Below are 17,519 nucleotides of genomic sequence, written 5' to 3' on the forward strand. Positions count from 1 at the left end.
TGGCAGAGCAGGCAGCGCAACAGCAGTGAGATCTGTACATGTTGGGCAATGTCATTCAAGTATCCAAGCACAAGTGACAGCATTTCGCAACATATTATGATGTTATACAGTGATTGGAAGCACATGGCAGCATCAAGTGAAGGTTTCATGGGCTTTGAATGGCAAATTCATAGGTTCATGCTGATGTGTCAACTTTGGATCCAATTTGAACAAGCTAAATGGAAGATTTGGAAAGATGCATATACATGGAACTTGTATTTCATCTAGTTATCTTTCCAACGCAACATGAAGTGAATATTTTTTATATTGAATGAATAAGTTTCAAGAATTTTGCAACGTTGCACCGAAAAGAATCAAACTAGGGGAGTTTGGATATTTTTAGAGTGCTTACTCCCAATTTTTCCTAAGATTGCATGTCATTCATGACACGCGTGCCATTCTCTCACAAGTATTTTCGTTCAATCCAAATTAAAAATCCATTAAATTAAAGAAGATATGGCCAAGATACCATTCCCGGCATTCTAGTAAGCCGGATGCATCAAGAAATGGTGCATGCATATACATAGTAGCAGTTTTGACCAAGATCTGATGACTTATGTCATTCCACGGCAGTCATATACTGATTTGCAGGTGGAGAATGATGCACGCTAGAGGTGCAGAGTGGTTGACATGAGAGATGCTTCTGGAGGCCTGTCATTGGTCGAGTGCACAAAAACTCTGTTTGTGTGCACACACAAAAACGAGGTCTTATTTAAGGTAACAATCGGACATCCTGCAAGACGTAGCATCTTCATGATTTAGATTGGGTACCCCATATTCACCTGCGTTTACACACATGCTATCAATGATAATGATTGTATCACGAGTCATATGGTTGGTCAATCATTGAGAGGATCATGCGCCGTACTACGCCATATTGACCCATGGATCCCATGTAGCGCATGTATATCCACATACTGTGAAGATGCCAATTAGATAAAATATGTTCACCTTGTGATTCTTCCTAAAGTATCAATGGAGAGGATGCCAATCCATGCACCAGAATTCCTCCCGTCTTCTAGTAATTCTAATCTGGAGACTCCCATTCAAGCCGCGTTCAGATCGGACTCCATGTTCTGTCAGTACATAGTCCACTCGTGAGAAGATGCCAATCCTTAGATGCTCAATCCAATCGTTTCTATGTCTTCCACTTCCACCATGATGCGATCTTATAGATCGTGACAAGGTGTTTTGTAATGAAAAACTTAAAGATTTCATTTCTAAGCCATCCAACCACTTTCCCTACTCAAATTGGACGGTCCAGTTTCAATTGAGCTTTTTGAGTTCATTTGAAGTCCAAATGAGGTGCAGTTTTTTGCAACCTTCCCTAAACTTGGCCAAGAACGTGAATGCAGAAAAAGGGAGGAGAAAGTGTGTAGAAGGGGGTCATAATTCTAAATCTTTGTCTTGGGTGTTAATGGTTCCATCTTTGGTGATGGGGGAGCATTCAATGTGACATTTTAGCTTCCTTGAAGTGCTCAATTGTGGGTTTATCCAAGGAGAAGTAATCCAAGTTTCTCAAACCCTTGTTCATGGTGAAAAAAGGTTTTTGACGATGGAAATGACATCCTTATTGATTTATACATATCGAGGAGTCATCCGGTTGTTGGATTACATAGGTTGAGGTAATCCACACTTAACAAATCCCTATTTGATTGTATTTTAACCGTAGGCTAGATGTTCAATAAAATGTCTAGCTCATATGTGCTATGTAATTGGGAGAATTTGTAATAATTGATTTATGTTTGTAATTGAGGAAAAATTATAAGCCCACTTTTATTTGTATTTGGAGGTGTTCAGTTGTAGTTAGACACATAGATATTGTATTGGCTTCATTGTTAAGGCAGTGTAAACTTTAAGGTTGAAGCCTTTGTCTTAGAGTACAAGAATTGAAGCAGGAGAGCTCTTGGACCGTTATAGCTGTTGAAATAATGTTGTGTATTGAGAAATATACGAAATGTCACGCCCCTATCCCAATAAAGAATATATTAATAATAAATGGGTGACTAGGGCGACACGTGTAATCCCAATAAGTTACCAGGATCACGAATGCAGTGTCCCAATTCACAATCTTGGACTAATATGGAAACACATTAATATCATAGTGCGAAAGGTAAGAAATATTACATTTCCAATGATCAGAAAATAAGCAGAAGCGTTTACAGTAGTTACTTCATGTTCATACAGCTAAGTGATACATAAACAGTTCTAACAGGTATCCCGAATGACCATAGCATAACTACTTAAAATACTCGTATAATAATAAATTTTATACAAGGGCACGCGGCCCCAAAAATTAAAAGGAACAAGCGTCAATACGGCCCGTAGGCACAGTCATCACAAGGACATCCATCACCGTGCTCCTCGATCACGGCCTCTGGGTCCTCTGTACCAATATCATTGTACTCCGAGGCTTGAACCTCGAGTCCAGTAAAATAAGCATCACCTGCAACATCATCTAAAAAGGTGTGCATAAGGGGGTTAGCTCCACTGAGCCATTGAGGGAGAGGGGAATGCACAAACACACATACATCGCAGATAGTCCATGGTGCATGTAATTATTACCGTATTGCCACCTAACACACAATTCTAGGTCAAGGAATATGGTACTGCAATAACTCGGGAGACACTGTGGGTCCTTCTATTTTCACCACAGGGAAACCTCAGTTACTACCTTGGGGCCTACGCCCACCATAGCCTCATACCATCCAGAGGCAGACCCCGACAACCATTACTATCCCTGGCCTGGCCTCTCAAACTCTCCACAGGCAGTAGGCACTCTGGCTACCCAACATCTAAACCCTTGTTGGTAAGGGTCGTAGCATAGGGAACTGAGACTAACCATAGATATACTACATGAACCTTATCGTGTTGAGAGGTACATCCGGGTGTGTCAACATCCCATTCCATCTAACATCCGGGTATCAGCACAACACGGTGCATACAAGCAAGAATGACATGCAATTTACAAGTTCACATAATCCTAGGATTCCGGTACCGATGCTTTCCGACACCGTAACCTAACACAATCCATATCATCATAATCGTCATCATCATCATCAAATAAGAATAAATGCAATATGTAATCATGCTTGAATGATAATGCAACATAATGATACTTATATATATGAGTAGGCAATAATAAACAAGCCCAAACAGTCACCCAAAATCACTCATCGATTACTTGTAATAGAATTTGTATAAGCGTAATGATTCCTGCTCGAAATCACTCCCTTGCATGTATGTTGATGCCTAAGGAAGTGAGTAAGAGTGTGAGAGAGTGTATGGAAGGTCTCACAGAGAAGCCCCGTAATTTACATAAGTTATAGGCTTCGAAAACGGCATCGAAAGCAACATTGGATTCAACATCGCATGCATCCGACCTTACATTTGACCTTTCCTACAAGCTTAGGCCTCATCGGATTTAACATCGGATGCACGTAGGGCTCTGCCTCTGATGCAACCCAGGTGCGATTTTAAGATCCTTAACAGCCCATATTTGCCCCATTTGGTTCTGTAAGTTCCAAGGGACTAGGGAGGGGGTGTCCTAGGGTCTATTAGGGTCTTAGAAGTACCCATCACCTAAAGAGTAAGGCGGGTTTAACAGATCAAACACATCACATCCAGATTTGGGGTTTCCCTTAGTAGTTGGAACCCTAGATCAAGAGATTCAGCTGGAGGTCTCAAAGGTGTAAAGAAATAGGACAACATCCTAACAAGAGGACACCAAACACAGCTCAAGCCAACCATTTGGGTTCCAAGAGGAAAATCCAAGCTTAGGGCTGCAATCCAAAGGGCCATCCAAGCTCAAAACAAGAAAGGGGGAGAAGAGTGAGAGCACTTGGCCTACTTGATTTAAGGTACACAAGAGGTGCCCTCTTTAAAGATTCAAGTCCAAGCAATCGATCCCCTCTTCTTCACTTCCTTCTTCTCCTTGCTAACCCTCTTTCCTCATAACTCCCTTCTCCTTGCACGATTAAGTTAGGTAAGAAATGAGCTAAGACTAATGAATAGTCCTACCTACCTCACTTATAGCAAACACCCTTATTAGGGCCTGTTTGGACAAGGCCTCTTAAGTGTATACCTAAGGTTTGTTTAGGTAGGGTCATTTAATTGTCCACATTACACTAACTTTAAAAGCCTAACTTAGGCCCTATAGGTCCATTCAATAGGTCACCAAAATAAAAAGGGGGGTAAGGGTAGGGGGTCAACTATGATAGGGCACCGACAACACCCTAGACACAGGGCATGTGAGCCCCACACAGGGTCTCACCCAAAAGAGTCTTTGTTAGCAGCATCGGATGCAGGGTCGGATGCAACCAGTAACCTTGCATCCGATCCTAGCAGGAAGGTAGTTCCCACCTTAAGAGGTCAGGGTTTTTGTACCACACCTCAAGGGCTTTGAGAGAGTAGTAGGAATACGACAAAATCAGGTCAATAACTTACCCTTTGCTCATCATGGTGTAACCTCCGTGATCCTAAAGAGCTTTCCCACCGCGATGCCAAGTTCATTACTAAGTGAAGTATCTAAGTGGGGTGACACGGGGTGTGCCATCCGATACTCCTCGCTCTTAGGACTGGTACTTGGAGGGTAGTCGACGAAGTCACCATCGACGAATTTCCCCCACTCCTGGTTGAGGAACCTTTCATGGATTGGCAAACCCATGTCGAAGTCAACAATCTTGTAACTTGGTTTGACTATCATCGTGAACAGTTCACAGGCATATATAGCAGCACCCTCTACACGTCATAAGGATAACAAGAAAAATATTAGGTTCATGGGTGCGGGTATAACATGAAACCTTAGGAGAGTATTGCTCTATAGATGTAGAAAACTTGTCGAACTATGTATATTGTGTGTTGTGGATGTGCTATTGTGATTGTGGAGATTAGAGTACTATGTATATTGTAGGATGGGTGTGCAAAGTCTGGTAGATCTAGCCACTTTGTGGTAGTTGGGTGGATGTGCACATGACCGTGTGATACTTTTGAGTATCCGTGTATGGGGCTGATAAAATGGGATTACCCCAGCCAGTTTGTGTATGCCCATTGTCATTATCGAAAGTATGTTGGATTTAGGGTTTGTGCTTGAGACTGTGCATCATCTATATGTGTGTGGCAATGAGTATTGTGCATCTATATCAACTTGTTGTCAGTGCATAGACGGCATTGTTTTTATTGCGTTTAGTGTAGTGGACAATAGGTTGTGTTAAGAATGTCATTAGTACCGTGTATATCGAGGGAGTGTTGTGGTAAAAGTACCATTAGTAACGAGTCTAATCTTAGAAACTCTTTGGTGCAAACCAATAGATAATTGTATCAAATTAAATATAGATGACTTCTCCATATAGGTAACCCAAGTAAAGTTAGGATGAGTGGCATTTTCAGAAATCATTTGGAAAGTATAATCAGCTCTTTTCAACTCTTCCTTGGTACCAAGACTAATTTTAAGGCTGAATTTGCAACTCTCATGCATGGTTTACATAAAGCCAATGAGTTGGAAATTGGAAACCTTTGGATTGAATGTGACTCAGCAGAAGTGGTTACCTTAACCCAGTCTGGTCGCTCTCCCGGGTTCTCTTGGCAAGATTGGTCCTCTCTACAATCTTATTTGTTGTCAATTCGACGAAAGATTTTTCACTATTATAGGGAGTCTAATCTAGTCACAAATTACCTCGCAAAGGAAACTATCAAGTCTGGGAATTCCACTTTAGTTAGTGATTTTCCTTTTTCAATAAAGGAGGACATATTCTGGGGATTCCCAGATATAGATTCCGGTAGCTTTATTGCTTATTTTCTATGGGATTTGTCCTTGTTGATGGTCATGTCGAAGGTGGGATTCAGTTTCCATTTTTTGTAACTGTGCTTGCTTGGGTATGCCTGAGCTAACTTTGTGTATTTTCTTTTTCATTTTTTAATACAATATGATCTTTAGCAAAAGAAAAAGTATTGTATATTGAATGGATTTTTGTTTTAGATGTAAATGTATTGAATGGATATGTGGGTTCAAGAAACAAGTACAAATGTACAAAAATATATACACAATTGAAAAAATTTTTGTTATATATTATTACTGTACAAAAAATCCGCAGCTATAAGTTTTTATTTGTAGCTATATGCTTCCCTAACAAAAATTCGCAACTCTAGGCTTCATAAATAAAAAATCTACAACTTAAATCCGCAGACTTTGATACATAAAAATTCACAGCTACAAGTTTCATAATAATAAATCCACAATTAATAAATGTAGTTATATTATTTGCGACACATAAATCCGCAACACGTTTTCATAATAAAAAATCTGCAGCTATAGATTTTGCTGCATTAAAAATCCAAAACTACAAAACTGTAACTACAAATCTTTTTTGCACAAAATCCGTAGCTATAGAGTACCATTTTTCTGCGATAGGCAATCCCCCGCCATAGGCGTAGTGACGGCATTCATAATTGTGGATAGAAGACCACAATTAATCAGTTACTATAGACTATTGTTGCAGATTTTTTGACCTATTTCTATGGAAAAAACATTGTTATAGGACTTTCTTGTTGTTGTATATGAACATTAATTCAAAACTCAATTAATTAAAATTAAAAAATTAGGAACTACATCTACGAATATACTCCTTAACAAGCTTTGCAAATGATGAGGATTGGTTCTCTAGCAATTTGATTGGGGAATCATATTCCAATACAATTCCTGCTTAAGACAAGGAAACATGTCAATTTGATTAGACAAGCACCAGAAAATAATTTGAAGACGTATTATCAAACTTAACGAAACCCATTATATTGTGGTATACTAATTATTAGCTACTAACCATTATCGAGAAGGAGGACCATGTCAACATCAAGAATTGATGTAATCCTATGTGCGATTGTAATGACAGTAGACCCTGAGAAGTGTTGTCTAAGAGTTTGCTGAATTTGATAGTCAGTTGCAGTATCCACTGATGCAGTAGCTTCATCGAGTACTAAGACTTTGCTTCCCTTGAGTAATACCCGTCCTAGACAAACTAGTTGCCTTTGACCCATGCTCCAGTTCTCTCCATTCTCAGTCACTGTGACAGCCACCATTTGAGAATAGGTTAGCTATCCAGGATCTTATTTTCAATAAATTTTCTTTCCTTAATTTTTTTGGAAAAGGGTTGGGGGCTTGGAGGTTGAGTTTTGCACAAGAAGTTAGATATATATTATACAATAAGAATTTTGGAAGGATTGTACACTAGGGCATGGATAAATCGATGTTGAGAAACTTTGGTATGGAGTGAATATATGATGGAACCAACCTGCAGAATCAAGCTTCCCTTCCTTCCTTTTAACTTCATCAACTAGGTGGCATCTATCTAAAGCCTAACAAAACAAAAGAAAATGTCAACTTACCACCTCGCTTGATTATTTAAAATGACATAGAATTGATAATTAAATATGATCTACTAAAAAGATGAAATGAGCCAAGAAGGGGGTGCCTAGTGGAAATGGAAAACAAAAACAATGAAAATAGTACACTTCATAGTTCTCAAGAGAGTTTTCTTATGTCAGGCTTAGCCCAAAGATGATCCGATGCATTCAATGAAATGATTCCAATATCTCTATAAAAAGAATTTCAAAAATTGAACAAAAAATAAAAAGAAGACGATCATGAGAAAGGAGTTCATAAACTAATCGGTTAATTGTTGTCTATTTGTTTATTGTGTGAATCATCAGTAAGAAGAAGACATGGCCATCATATCTTTATCACTAATAAAGTATTTATCAAATGAAAGAAAACCCACCTCCCAGATCTGTTCATCAGTGTACTCTTCAAGCGGGTCAAGATTGCTCCTTAGAGTCCCCTCGAACATTGTTGGGTCTTGTGGGATGATGCTCAATCGTGACCGCAAATCATGAAGGCCAATCTTGGAAATATTGATACCATCTATCCAAATCTGACCGGCTGTAGGTTCAAGCATGCGGAAGAGAGCTTGTACGAGAGTTGATTTACCACTTCCCGTTCGCCCAACAATGCCAATCTTAATCCCTCCAGGGAAAGTGCATGTGAGACCTCGCAAGACAAGTGGAAGATGTGGGGCATACCGAACCTATATACATATTAAATAATCAAATCATAAAGTTTAGAAGAATTCTATAATCACAATAATAACTATCCAACAACAATAAGCTTCAAAGGATCTATTCCATAAATGACGAAAAAGTAAGTCTATTCCATAAACAAGGGGAAAAAATAAGAAAATAAAGACTTAAGGGATTTAAATTGGGGATTACCTGCAGATCAACAATATCAACTTTTCCTTCTGATGGCCAATCATAACCTGGTCTATTTTCTTCTACCACCAGAGGGGGTTCACTAGGGATGTAGACATACTGAAGTATTCTTTCAACGGATATAATTTTATTCTCAAGACCGCAAAGATCCCATACGACTCCATACATACTAAAACCAAGCCCATATGTGACTGCTAAACCCACAACACCTTCAAGAGAGAAATTAAAACAAAATAATTCAAAATCATCATTTCATTGGGTAATCAATCATGGTTGTCCTAAAGGATAATCTTTTCAAGATCAAAAGCTCAAAATTTTACCAGGACTAAGTACTCCCTTTGACACTGAGATCAAGAAAACCAAAAAGATGGCATATGTGATGGATGTCAATAAATCCATGCGGAAGCATAACCACTCTAATGCGCCAGAGAAATGAAATTTGGGCCGGATATACCTATCCACCAACTTGATATTTGTGTTCATAAACCTCTCTTCTTGATCAAAGCACCTGATTGTGGTTGAGCCTAAACTAGATTCCACAAAATGTTGTATAATTGGAGCTTGACATACTCCAGTCAGTCGTGTTAGTTCTCGTGCTGTAGTTATGTAATATTGCTACAAGACAAGGTTCATGAGAAAAAGAAAATTAGATACAATGTGTGTGTGTGTGTGTTTATATATTAATGAATGTTTAGTTAGTATGAGAATGATAGATGCTTAATTTATAAAATAACCTAATGTGTCCATATCCAATTTTTGTCAAATCTGAATTTTCTAATGATGGAGCAGATAGTATGATCTTATCCACTATCGCTGTAAGCACATGAATGTATAGCTTAGCACAAAAATGCAGTGCAGTGCGGCCTACATACTTCACTTAGGAAAAGTACAAATCTTTTGCATTCTTAGCATAAAGCATAGCTCACAAAGGTCGTCCAGCTAGATAGGCTTTTCTTGAATGCTCTAATAACTGCCACATGTTAATTCCATTGGGCGCAATGTGTGTTTTCCAAACCACCACCTTTATCTATCAAATTTGAGTCTTGATTGGTTGAAAAATTCAACTTTCTTAATTTTAAGCAACTTTAATTCAACCATTTGAAAGACATGGGTAGATTTCAAACATGATGGGCAATGGAGATTGGCTCCAAAACTTGACACAGTACTAATTCAAATGGAGAACAATTGTCCCGTGGTCAGTCTCATTAAAACAATATTGCACATGACTTAAAATTGTTGGACCACTAAGATACGGCTTTGCAATGGACTCTTTCCTTTGATTCTTAATATGTAAATATTAATAATTATTTTCAACATTATTAACTGGGATATTATCGTGTAAAAATGAGAAATTATTTATTATTTTATTATTTTGTTAAGTTTGTTAATTGGACCATCTAAATGATACTTTTATAGATGTATTTAGATCGTATAACCTTTTTTTGATTACCCCTTATCTTATTTCATGTGTCATCCAAGGGCAAAAGGTGGTTTGGGTATCCGTCAGCTCAAAGACCTTAACCTAGCTTTTCTATCAAAGTTATGTTGGGCAATTAAGAATGATGATTCAGCTTTTGACTATTTTATGAGAGGAAAATATTTGAAAATTAGATGGCTATATCAAAGCTTTGTGTCCTCTTAATCTATATCACCGGGAGATAAAAAATTTTAAATATGATTACATCTAATGAAAGATGGGTGATTAGTGATGATGCCAAAATAATCTTCTGGAAAGACTGATGCCTTGGAGATTTCTCTATCTTTGATGTTTGCCCCTTTGATAGGGCTCTTTAATCCCCTTTTATGGCCAAGATTAAAGATTTCATTGTTCAAAGGGCATGATCCCTCCCAGATGTTGATTCTAATTTTATGAGAAGTATCCATGAGTTCGTGTTGGAGATCCCCTTCCATCTTCCAATGAATTCTACATCGTTCTATTTCTTGGTACCTCCTCAACCATTGGCGTCATTTCCACACTTTCCTCTAATGCATTGAATGGAAAATCACCCATACCTTCAAAGAGGCTAATGTATTTGTGGACTCACTTGCTAAAACGATGGTAACAATCAGATGTACGACGGAATGGGTGCATCATCCTTCCTTCATTTCCTCAGATGTCATGTGGAACTGACTAAACCATTTTTACAACCGTTTTTGTTGAGTGAGCTTAGTGCTCATTTTTATTCTATTATATTTGTCTGAGTGGGTGTCTCTGTTGATGGTCATGTCGAAGGTGGAGAAGTGGCTCAAATCAGTTTTTGTATTTTCATCCAGGAATGCCTCAACGTTAACCTTGTAAATTTTTTTTCCGTATAATATAATCATGTTGATATTTAACCAAAAAAATATTCTTAAAAGTTTTTAAAGGCAAGAGTAAAAAAATGTTTGCCAAAATAATTTGAAAGTGTACATACCATTATGTTATTTTATGGATGTCATTGTCTCGCTTGCGCTTCCAGTGCACGTATGAAATGACAATATTTTACCCTCAGGAAAAGAAGAAGTGTATTATATTAAAAGGGTAAAAATATAAGGTTACAAAGTTATTTGACATCTTAAGGAGTGTCAATAAGAAAGTCATTTTGTTAATTATTATCTTATGTTCATGAAGTTTCCAACAGTGCTACTATTCCATATTAACTATCTCTTTATCCATACAGATCTAAATTATTTTATGTGCATAAAAGCGTAGCTATGTTACTTTAGGTTCACTTTGCACTTTGATAAAATTGACCTTTTTTGTCATTTTCTCAAATAGTTATGATCAGCGAAAGAGTACATATTTGCATTAATTTATATGAAAATATGTGATATAAAACAATAGATTTCTAGCATATATTCTTTTTAGTTCAAGGAGTATTAAGCTTTAAATCGATCACCACATTCACAATCAAACATAAATGAATTCACCACTAAATCAATTTTATTGTGAACAAAGAAAACATAGAATTCATTTATCAAACTAAGCTTGAAATAACTTGTATTATGGTCTATTAATTAGCCATGGGGAAAATAAGGTTGAGCTTGATATGAAATTTTAATCATGAGAAGTGGAAGTGACTATAGAATTACCTGGTACCAAATGCATGCTATAGTTGTCGGAATAAAAACAATTAACATTTGCCATGCAACCTGTGACATTACTGTAATAGTTCCCAATAATCCTATGACTGAGATAAGAAGTTCTTCGATATTATGTGGAATAGAAGTATCAACTGCACTTTGATCTATGGATGCCTGTAAGCAAAAATAGAGTTAAAGTTTAAAATTATATTCATACAGTAATTAAACAAAAACTGAATCGCATGAGTAATTAAGCATATTTACTAACCCGATTTAAAATCCTTCCACTTGGAGTAGAATCAAAAAATGATAGGGGAGCACGAAAAATGCACAAATGCATTTTGACAAAGAGCAAAGTGGCTGTCTTGTATCCAATAGTTACAATGAATATGGACCTTATAAGTACACAAAGGGAGCTTCCAAGGGTCAAAGCAACATAAACAATTATGAGAGTAGATCCTCTAATATAAGGTTTAATATCCTTTGAAATAGGAGTAGCCAACACCATCCAGTAACTACTGAGTATTAGGAGAAACTGAAAAAGAATTTGTGCCATCAATATCAATGGTACAAAAACCCCTTTATATGCAGCGGTAAAATATTTCCAGTAGACTGAAAGACTAACTCCACCCTTTTCTCTCTTTTCTTCTTGTACAAGTTGCTTTTTTGGCTCTTTGTATTCCCTTTCCTCATCTTGAATCGACTTCTCGCTACATAACATATTATCATTTTTCTCACCATTGATTAAATTATCCAAAGCAGTCCCATGTTCGATAGAATGAATTTCTTCTAAAGCTTTCTTATGTGCACCCACTAACTCTATAAAATCAGTTTCTGAACAAAGAATTTCTTTGTACTTTCCTGCTTGAGTAATCCTTCCATCTCTCATAACCTAACAAAAAAAAAAAAAAAGGTAAATAATCACTCTCAAACTAAGTTGAGGGACTTGAAGTTGGAAAAGAAAGATTGAATATTCTCACCAGGATAAGATCAGCAGAAGGAAAAAACTCTACTTGATGAGTAACATAAATTACTGTTTTTGAACTCAGAATTCCCATCAAACACTCCTGCCACAAAAGTTCAAATGTTCACATTTAAACACTCAAAAAAAAAAAAACAGAAGAATTTCTAGTTACTTAAAAATCCAAATAAATTAAAAAAAAAAAAAAGGCATAGCAAGTGCACAAGGCTCTCGACACTGCGGGGTCTAGAGAGGGTAATAATGTATGCAGCCTTACCCCTGCTTTTGCAAGAGGCTGTTTGTAGACTCGAACCGGTGACCACTTGGTCACAATTGAGCAACCTTACCATTGCACCACTTGGTCCAAATAGATATGCATATAATATAAATTAGTTTTCATAATGAAATTAAAGTTACATCAAACATAGGATTTTTTGTACGAACATGCATTACTCACTATCATGTATCTGTATATTTTATTTGTTTAGATAAACATGATTTCAATCTTTTTATATTAATTTTTTGATCAACCTTAGTTTCTACTGAATAGAATTGTGATGTGAGCAATGAGATGTATAGTTTCAAGTAAATTTCATCATGGAAAACTTTAGAAGTAGAGTTCAAAAAGCAACTACCTTGAAAAGATGAGTTCCTGTGTAAGCATCTACGGCACTAAAAGGATCATCAAGTAGATAAATATCAGCATCATGATACAATGCACGTGCGATCTGGATTCTTTGCTTCTGCCCACCACTCAGGTTGATCCCCCTCTCCCCTATGACAGTCTGGTCCCCAAAAGCAAACAATTCTAGGTCTTTCTTTAATGAACATGCTTCAATGACCATCTCGTACCTTTCTGTGTCCATCTCTTTTCCAAACAATATATTATCTACTATCTTACCACTTTGTATCCAAGGTGATTGCGCAACATAAGCCATTGTTCCATTCAACTTAATGGCTCCAGATACCTTTGGCACTTCCCCTAATATGCATGAAAGTAGGCTTGACTTGCCTGACCCAACAGAACCACAAACAGCAACTCTCATACCATGGTACACTCGGAAATTAATATCTTTTAATGTGAGATTAGGGGAATGAATGTCCCAAGAGAAATTCCCTTTGACTATCTCAATTGCAACCTCTGTAGTATCTCTTAAAAGCTTTTGTACTATATCTGTATTAAGATCATCAAGGCTGAGGAATGAGGCTATCCTGTCAAGAGAAACTTTAATTTGAACTACCATAGAGATTGTTCCTGGGACATTATAAATGGGCTCTTGTAATATCTCAAATGTTGCAAGTGCAGATAGAATCTGCCCGGACTCTAACGGAATTCTCATAAGCACACAAAACCCAAAAGTAATCATGGATACAAACAAGGGAGCAGACAAGTAGACATAGCCAGTTATAACTGATGTATAAAGTAACTTTTTTAACCATCTTGATTCAAAGTTCCTGAGATCAATAATCTTGGCCAAAAACTTCATCTCCCAGCCCTGGAGCTTAAGAATCCTCATATTCCTCAGAGCCTCAGATGTCAACTTCATCCTTCGATCCTTTGAATCCATAAATTTTCCCTGAATTTTCTCTTGTAGTTTTCCAAGAGGAAGATTTGCTAACATCAAAATCATCGTGGCAACAAGAGCTACAAGTGAAGCAAGCCCAAGGCTCTTGTACAAGATCAACAATGCTAGAACAACTTGAAGAGGTACCCTCCAAATCTCGTGCAAGTACCAACTGAAGAGGCCAGTCCTCTCAACATCAACATTCATCAAATTAATATTCTCCCCACTAGTGTGCCCTTGCTTTGAACGGTTTGAAAGCTTGAGACTCTTCTTATAGATTATTACAAACAAGGCAGAACGAACCCTATTTGCCATCTTTCTCAATTGAAAAAATAAGTGCCTCTTCGAGAGGCACCCTATGAGCTTTGAAAGAAAGAAAATAAACACTAGCACATAGCCTTTATGTTGTAGTTGGTGTGGGCTATTGAGATACTGAACAAAGGCATCAATAAGATATGGTCCAACATAGGAAGCCAATATGCATACAATGGACAATAATGCTGTCCATAAAATTTCTTTCCATGTTAGGAGAATCAATGCCTTCACCAGCTTGAGTGTGCTTACTTGACAACCATTGCCATCAGATTCAAGTTTATTTCTAAAATGAGCAAAAATCATATTGGCACTATCACAATTGGCAAGCTCAGGAACATCTTCAAGGTCCAATGTTTTTTTATATCCGAGAGAAACCAATGGGCCCATCCAAGAGAAAGTAAAAATACTAAGAAGATTAGCATTTTCATAAGAAGTTGGCCTCTCTACACCGATACGTGATCTTTGTCCATTGTCATTAGTGTTCCGGTTATTGAAAAGAGGCTCCGAAAGATGGGAATCTTCATCTTCTCGACCCTTTTCAAACAACCCAGCATAACAAAAGGATAAACCAACAATAATGGATACAACATCGGAGATCCATAACATCAGTGGTAATGACCAATGTTTCCAATACAATACAAGATGTATAACAAGATAGGAACAAGACATTAGGAAATAAAAGGCCCACCAAATCCTAACTAGAATGGGGAACTTGTGCTCACTTGAATGAGAAAACTGGATGTGCAAGTAAGCAGAGATCAAAAACCAAGTGAGTACTCTAAACGTGAAATCAATTTGAGCAGCAAGTTTTAGATCAAACCAACCATGTCTATACCCAGAAAGGTAATTTAACATGCATAGGAGAAGATGACAGAAAGACAAACCCATGCAAGATATAAGGACTGACCAATAATATAAAAAGTATGTATTCTTTAACATTGGTTTTGAATTTTCAAGGATAGGCATTGTGCTTCTCTTGCAAGCCCAGGAAATAGCTAAGATCAATAGCAAAATTAGGTGTGAAGAAGCAGAAAACCAGTGCAAGAAAATGGCTATAAAAGATTGCGAAAGGAATACCGAGATATTCATATCATTCTTTGGTCCTTCAACAAAAGAATCCATATTTGCAAATTTTCTTCTTTTTGTAATTTTGTGGCTTAGTTCGAGCAGGTCCAATACAGATACTATCAGCTTTCCCACATTAAGAATTGATGCAGGCCCATTTGCAAAAATGTTGTGGAAAGTCTAGCGTCTAAATACCAACAATTTCTAACTTATGTTTTCCAGAAAGACAAATCAATATTGGAGTCTCCATATCACCTAAGATGTAGTTGAACCTGTTAAAGAATAGAGAGAATAAATATTGTTTTATAAAGAGTAAGAGAATTGGTAAAATTTTCATAGAAAAATAAAAGAATAGAAGTTGCAGTTGTATATGATTTAATCCATGTTTAATTAAAAAACATCAATACAGAGGGGGAAAAGTTAGTAATATGAGACAAAATAAACCAATAAATATTTTAGAATTAACATGATGGAGAAAGAGGCAAGGAGAGGCAAAGAACTTCATATGATAAGAATACCAAATGATTCATAAGTAGATTTTTATAGCACAATAAAAACAAGGGAAAGAGAACACTAACTAGGCGTGTGTGGTGCACTGCCCCTGCACCCAGACATAGGGCACGCAAAATTCCGCCTTTCCATGGGACCATGATGGTCATTTCACATGCCCCTTTGTCTGGGCACAGGGGCAATGCATCGTCCGCACCTAGTTAGCTTTCTTTCTCCCTAAAAATATATTAAAAACTGAACTTCTAAAATACCAAATGCATATACAAAGTTCCAAATAATGTAACCGTAAAAACAACACCAGTCACATAATTAACCTATGAATAGAACCGTCAATTGTTGATATATAATAACATGTATGCAAGAAACCTTGCCAACTCATTGATGGAAACTTGAAGATCATCGAATATAAGGGGAAAAAATCCTAGTGACACAACATTGCAACCAATTACACTCAACTTGATTTTATCTAGGGTGCACTTTGTTGTCACCAAGGTGGTAAAATGAGAAATTGTAACCTTCTTTTGATTGCCCTATGTCTTTTCCGAAAAATTATTGAAGTCAAAGATAAAAAAGAATTTTTAAAATAATTTAAAACTTATTACATATAACCCCCTGAATGTAACTAATAGTTACAAATATACCAGTATACCACTATGCACAACTAACTAAATTAACGCTCCCTCTGAATCTGGTACATATAGATCACCATGCCCAGCTTGGAATATAAAATAGGAAAAAAAATAGAGTACTAGCAACAGAACCATAGTCCCTTGTTTCTGATGATTGAAGCAACAACGGATACAACTTAAACAACTCCTACAATCACCAAGCATGCAACCAACGTGTTTGCAGCAAAACAGAATTGAAATCGATAAAGAAGAAGCCCTCTACCAGTCAATCAGATCACAAAAAAGAAAAAAGAAGAAAAATCTGCAGATCAATGAGAAGAGAGAAGAATAAGAATGAGAACTATTGTTAAAAACGCTCTAATAACATGTAACATAACCAAATTACCAAACTGTGATAGAAAGAGAGAAAAGAAGAAGTGAACTAGAAAAGAGGAGATCGATAGGGTTCAAATTCCCAGTCTATCTCATAGCTATATATATATTAATAAAGTCAAAAAGGAGTCGGTACTTACAAGTAACTCTCTGACTAATGATTTATTACCCATAAACCCCTGATTATATCTTATTATTATAAATGTAGTCCTGTGCACTACTACTTACACTAACACATCTGTTATGTACTTAGAGTTACTGCATTTTTGAGGCACTATTGACATAACACTGCAACTAACTACACTCAACCGGATTTTATCTATAAATCAATCACCGGTTGAGTAATTCACTCATTTAAGTGACTCAATTCAATCCGTCATTTCATTTTTATTTTTTTTTTTTTGCTAAAAATCAGTAAAAATGAATGGAAAAAAAAAAGATATAGGATTAACGTCTAGGCATACCCAAACGAATACAAACACTATTAGAAAAGTGTAAAGTTATACTTTATTATATACAATAACCCCATTCTTGAAATTCTAATTATACTTTATGCAAGAGGACCTCTGCTGCACATGTATTTGTCGGTTAAAAAAGTGTTTTTTTATTTACACCCGTCAAGGTGTCAAATAATTTATAGTTATTGTTTTATTATTTTGTTATTATACATAATTTTTTTTAATGAGGGTAAATACTGTCATTTCACATGTGTACTCGAAATATGTGCATGATAGTAAC

The 17,519-nt window shown here is 36.7% G+C and overlaps 1 protein-coding gene and 1 long non-coding RNA gene across 2 annotated transcripts; one reads left to right on the forward strand and one right to left on the reverse strand.

Moving 5' to 3' along the window:
- Nucleotides 1-6,852: 6,852 nt before the first annotated feature.
- Nucleotides 6,853-14,984, reverse strand: LOC122641719 (ABC transporter C family member 3-like). The gene is made up of 9 exons (XM_043835010.1): nucleotides 12,961-14,984; nucleotides 12,345-12,431; nucleotides 11,633-12,256; nucleotides 11,374-11,538; nucleotides 8,622-8,916; nucleotides 8,302-8,510; nucleotides 7,812-8,117; nucleotides 7,326-7,389; nucleotides 6,853-7,097 (listed from the first exon to the last, which is right to left on the reverse strand). The coding sequence occupies exons 1-9, from the start codon at nucleotides 14,872-14,874 to the stop codon at nucleotides 6,853-6,855; spliced, it is 3,909 nt and encodes a 1,302-aa protein (XP_043690945.1). The 5' UTR covers nucleotides 14,875-14,984.
- On the forward strand, nucleotides 10,789-16,824 carry LOC122641720. The gene is made up of 3 exons (XR_006329949.1): nucleotides 10,789-10,885; nucleotides 14,071-14,074; nucleotides 16,812-16,824. It is a non-coding gene; the product is annotated as an uncharacterized LOC122641720 (long non-coding RNA).
- The last annotated feature ends 695 nt before the right edge of the window (nucleotides 16,825-17,519 follow it).

The sequence above is a fragment of the Telopea speciosissima genome, chromosome 10 (assembly GCF_018873765.1).
Source record: "Telopea speciosissima isolate NSW1024214 ecotype Mountain lineage chromosome 10, Tspe_v1, whole genome shotgun sequence".
NCBI classification, from domain to species: Eukaryota; Viridiplantae; Streptophyta; class Magnoliopsida; order Proteales; family Proteaceae; genus Telopea; species Telopea speciosissima.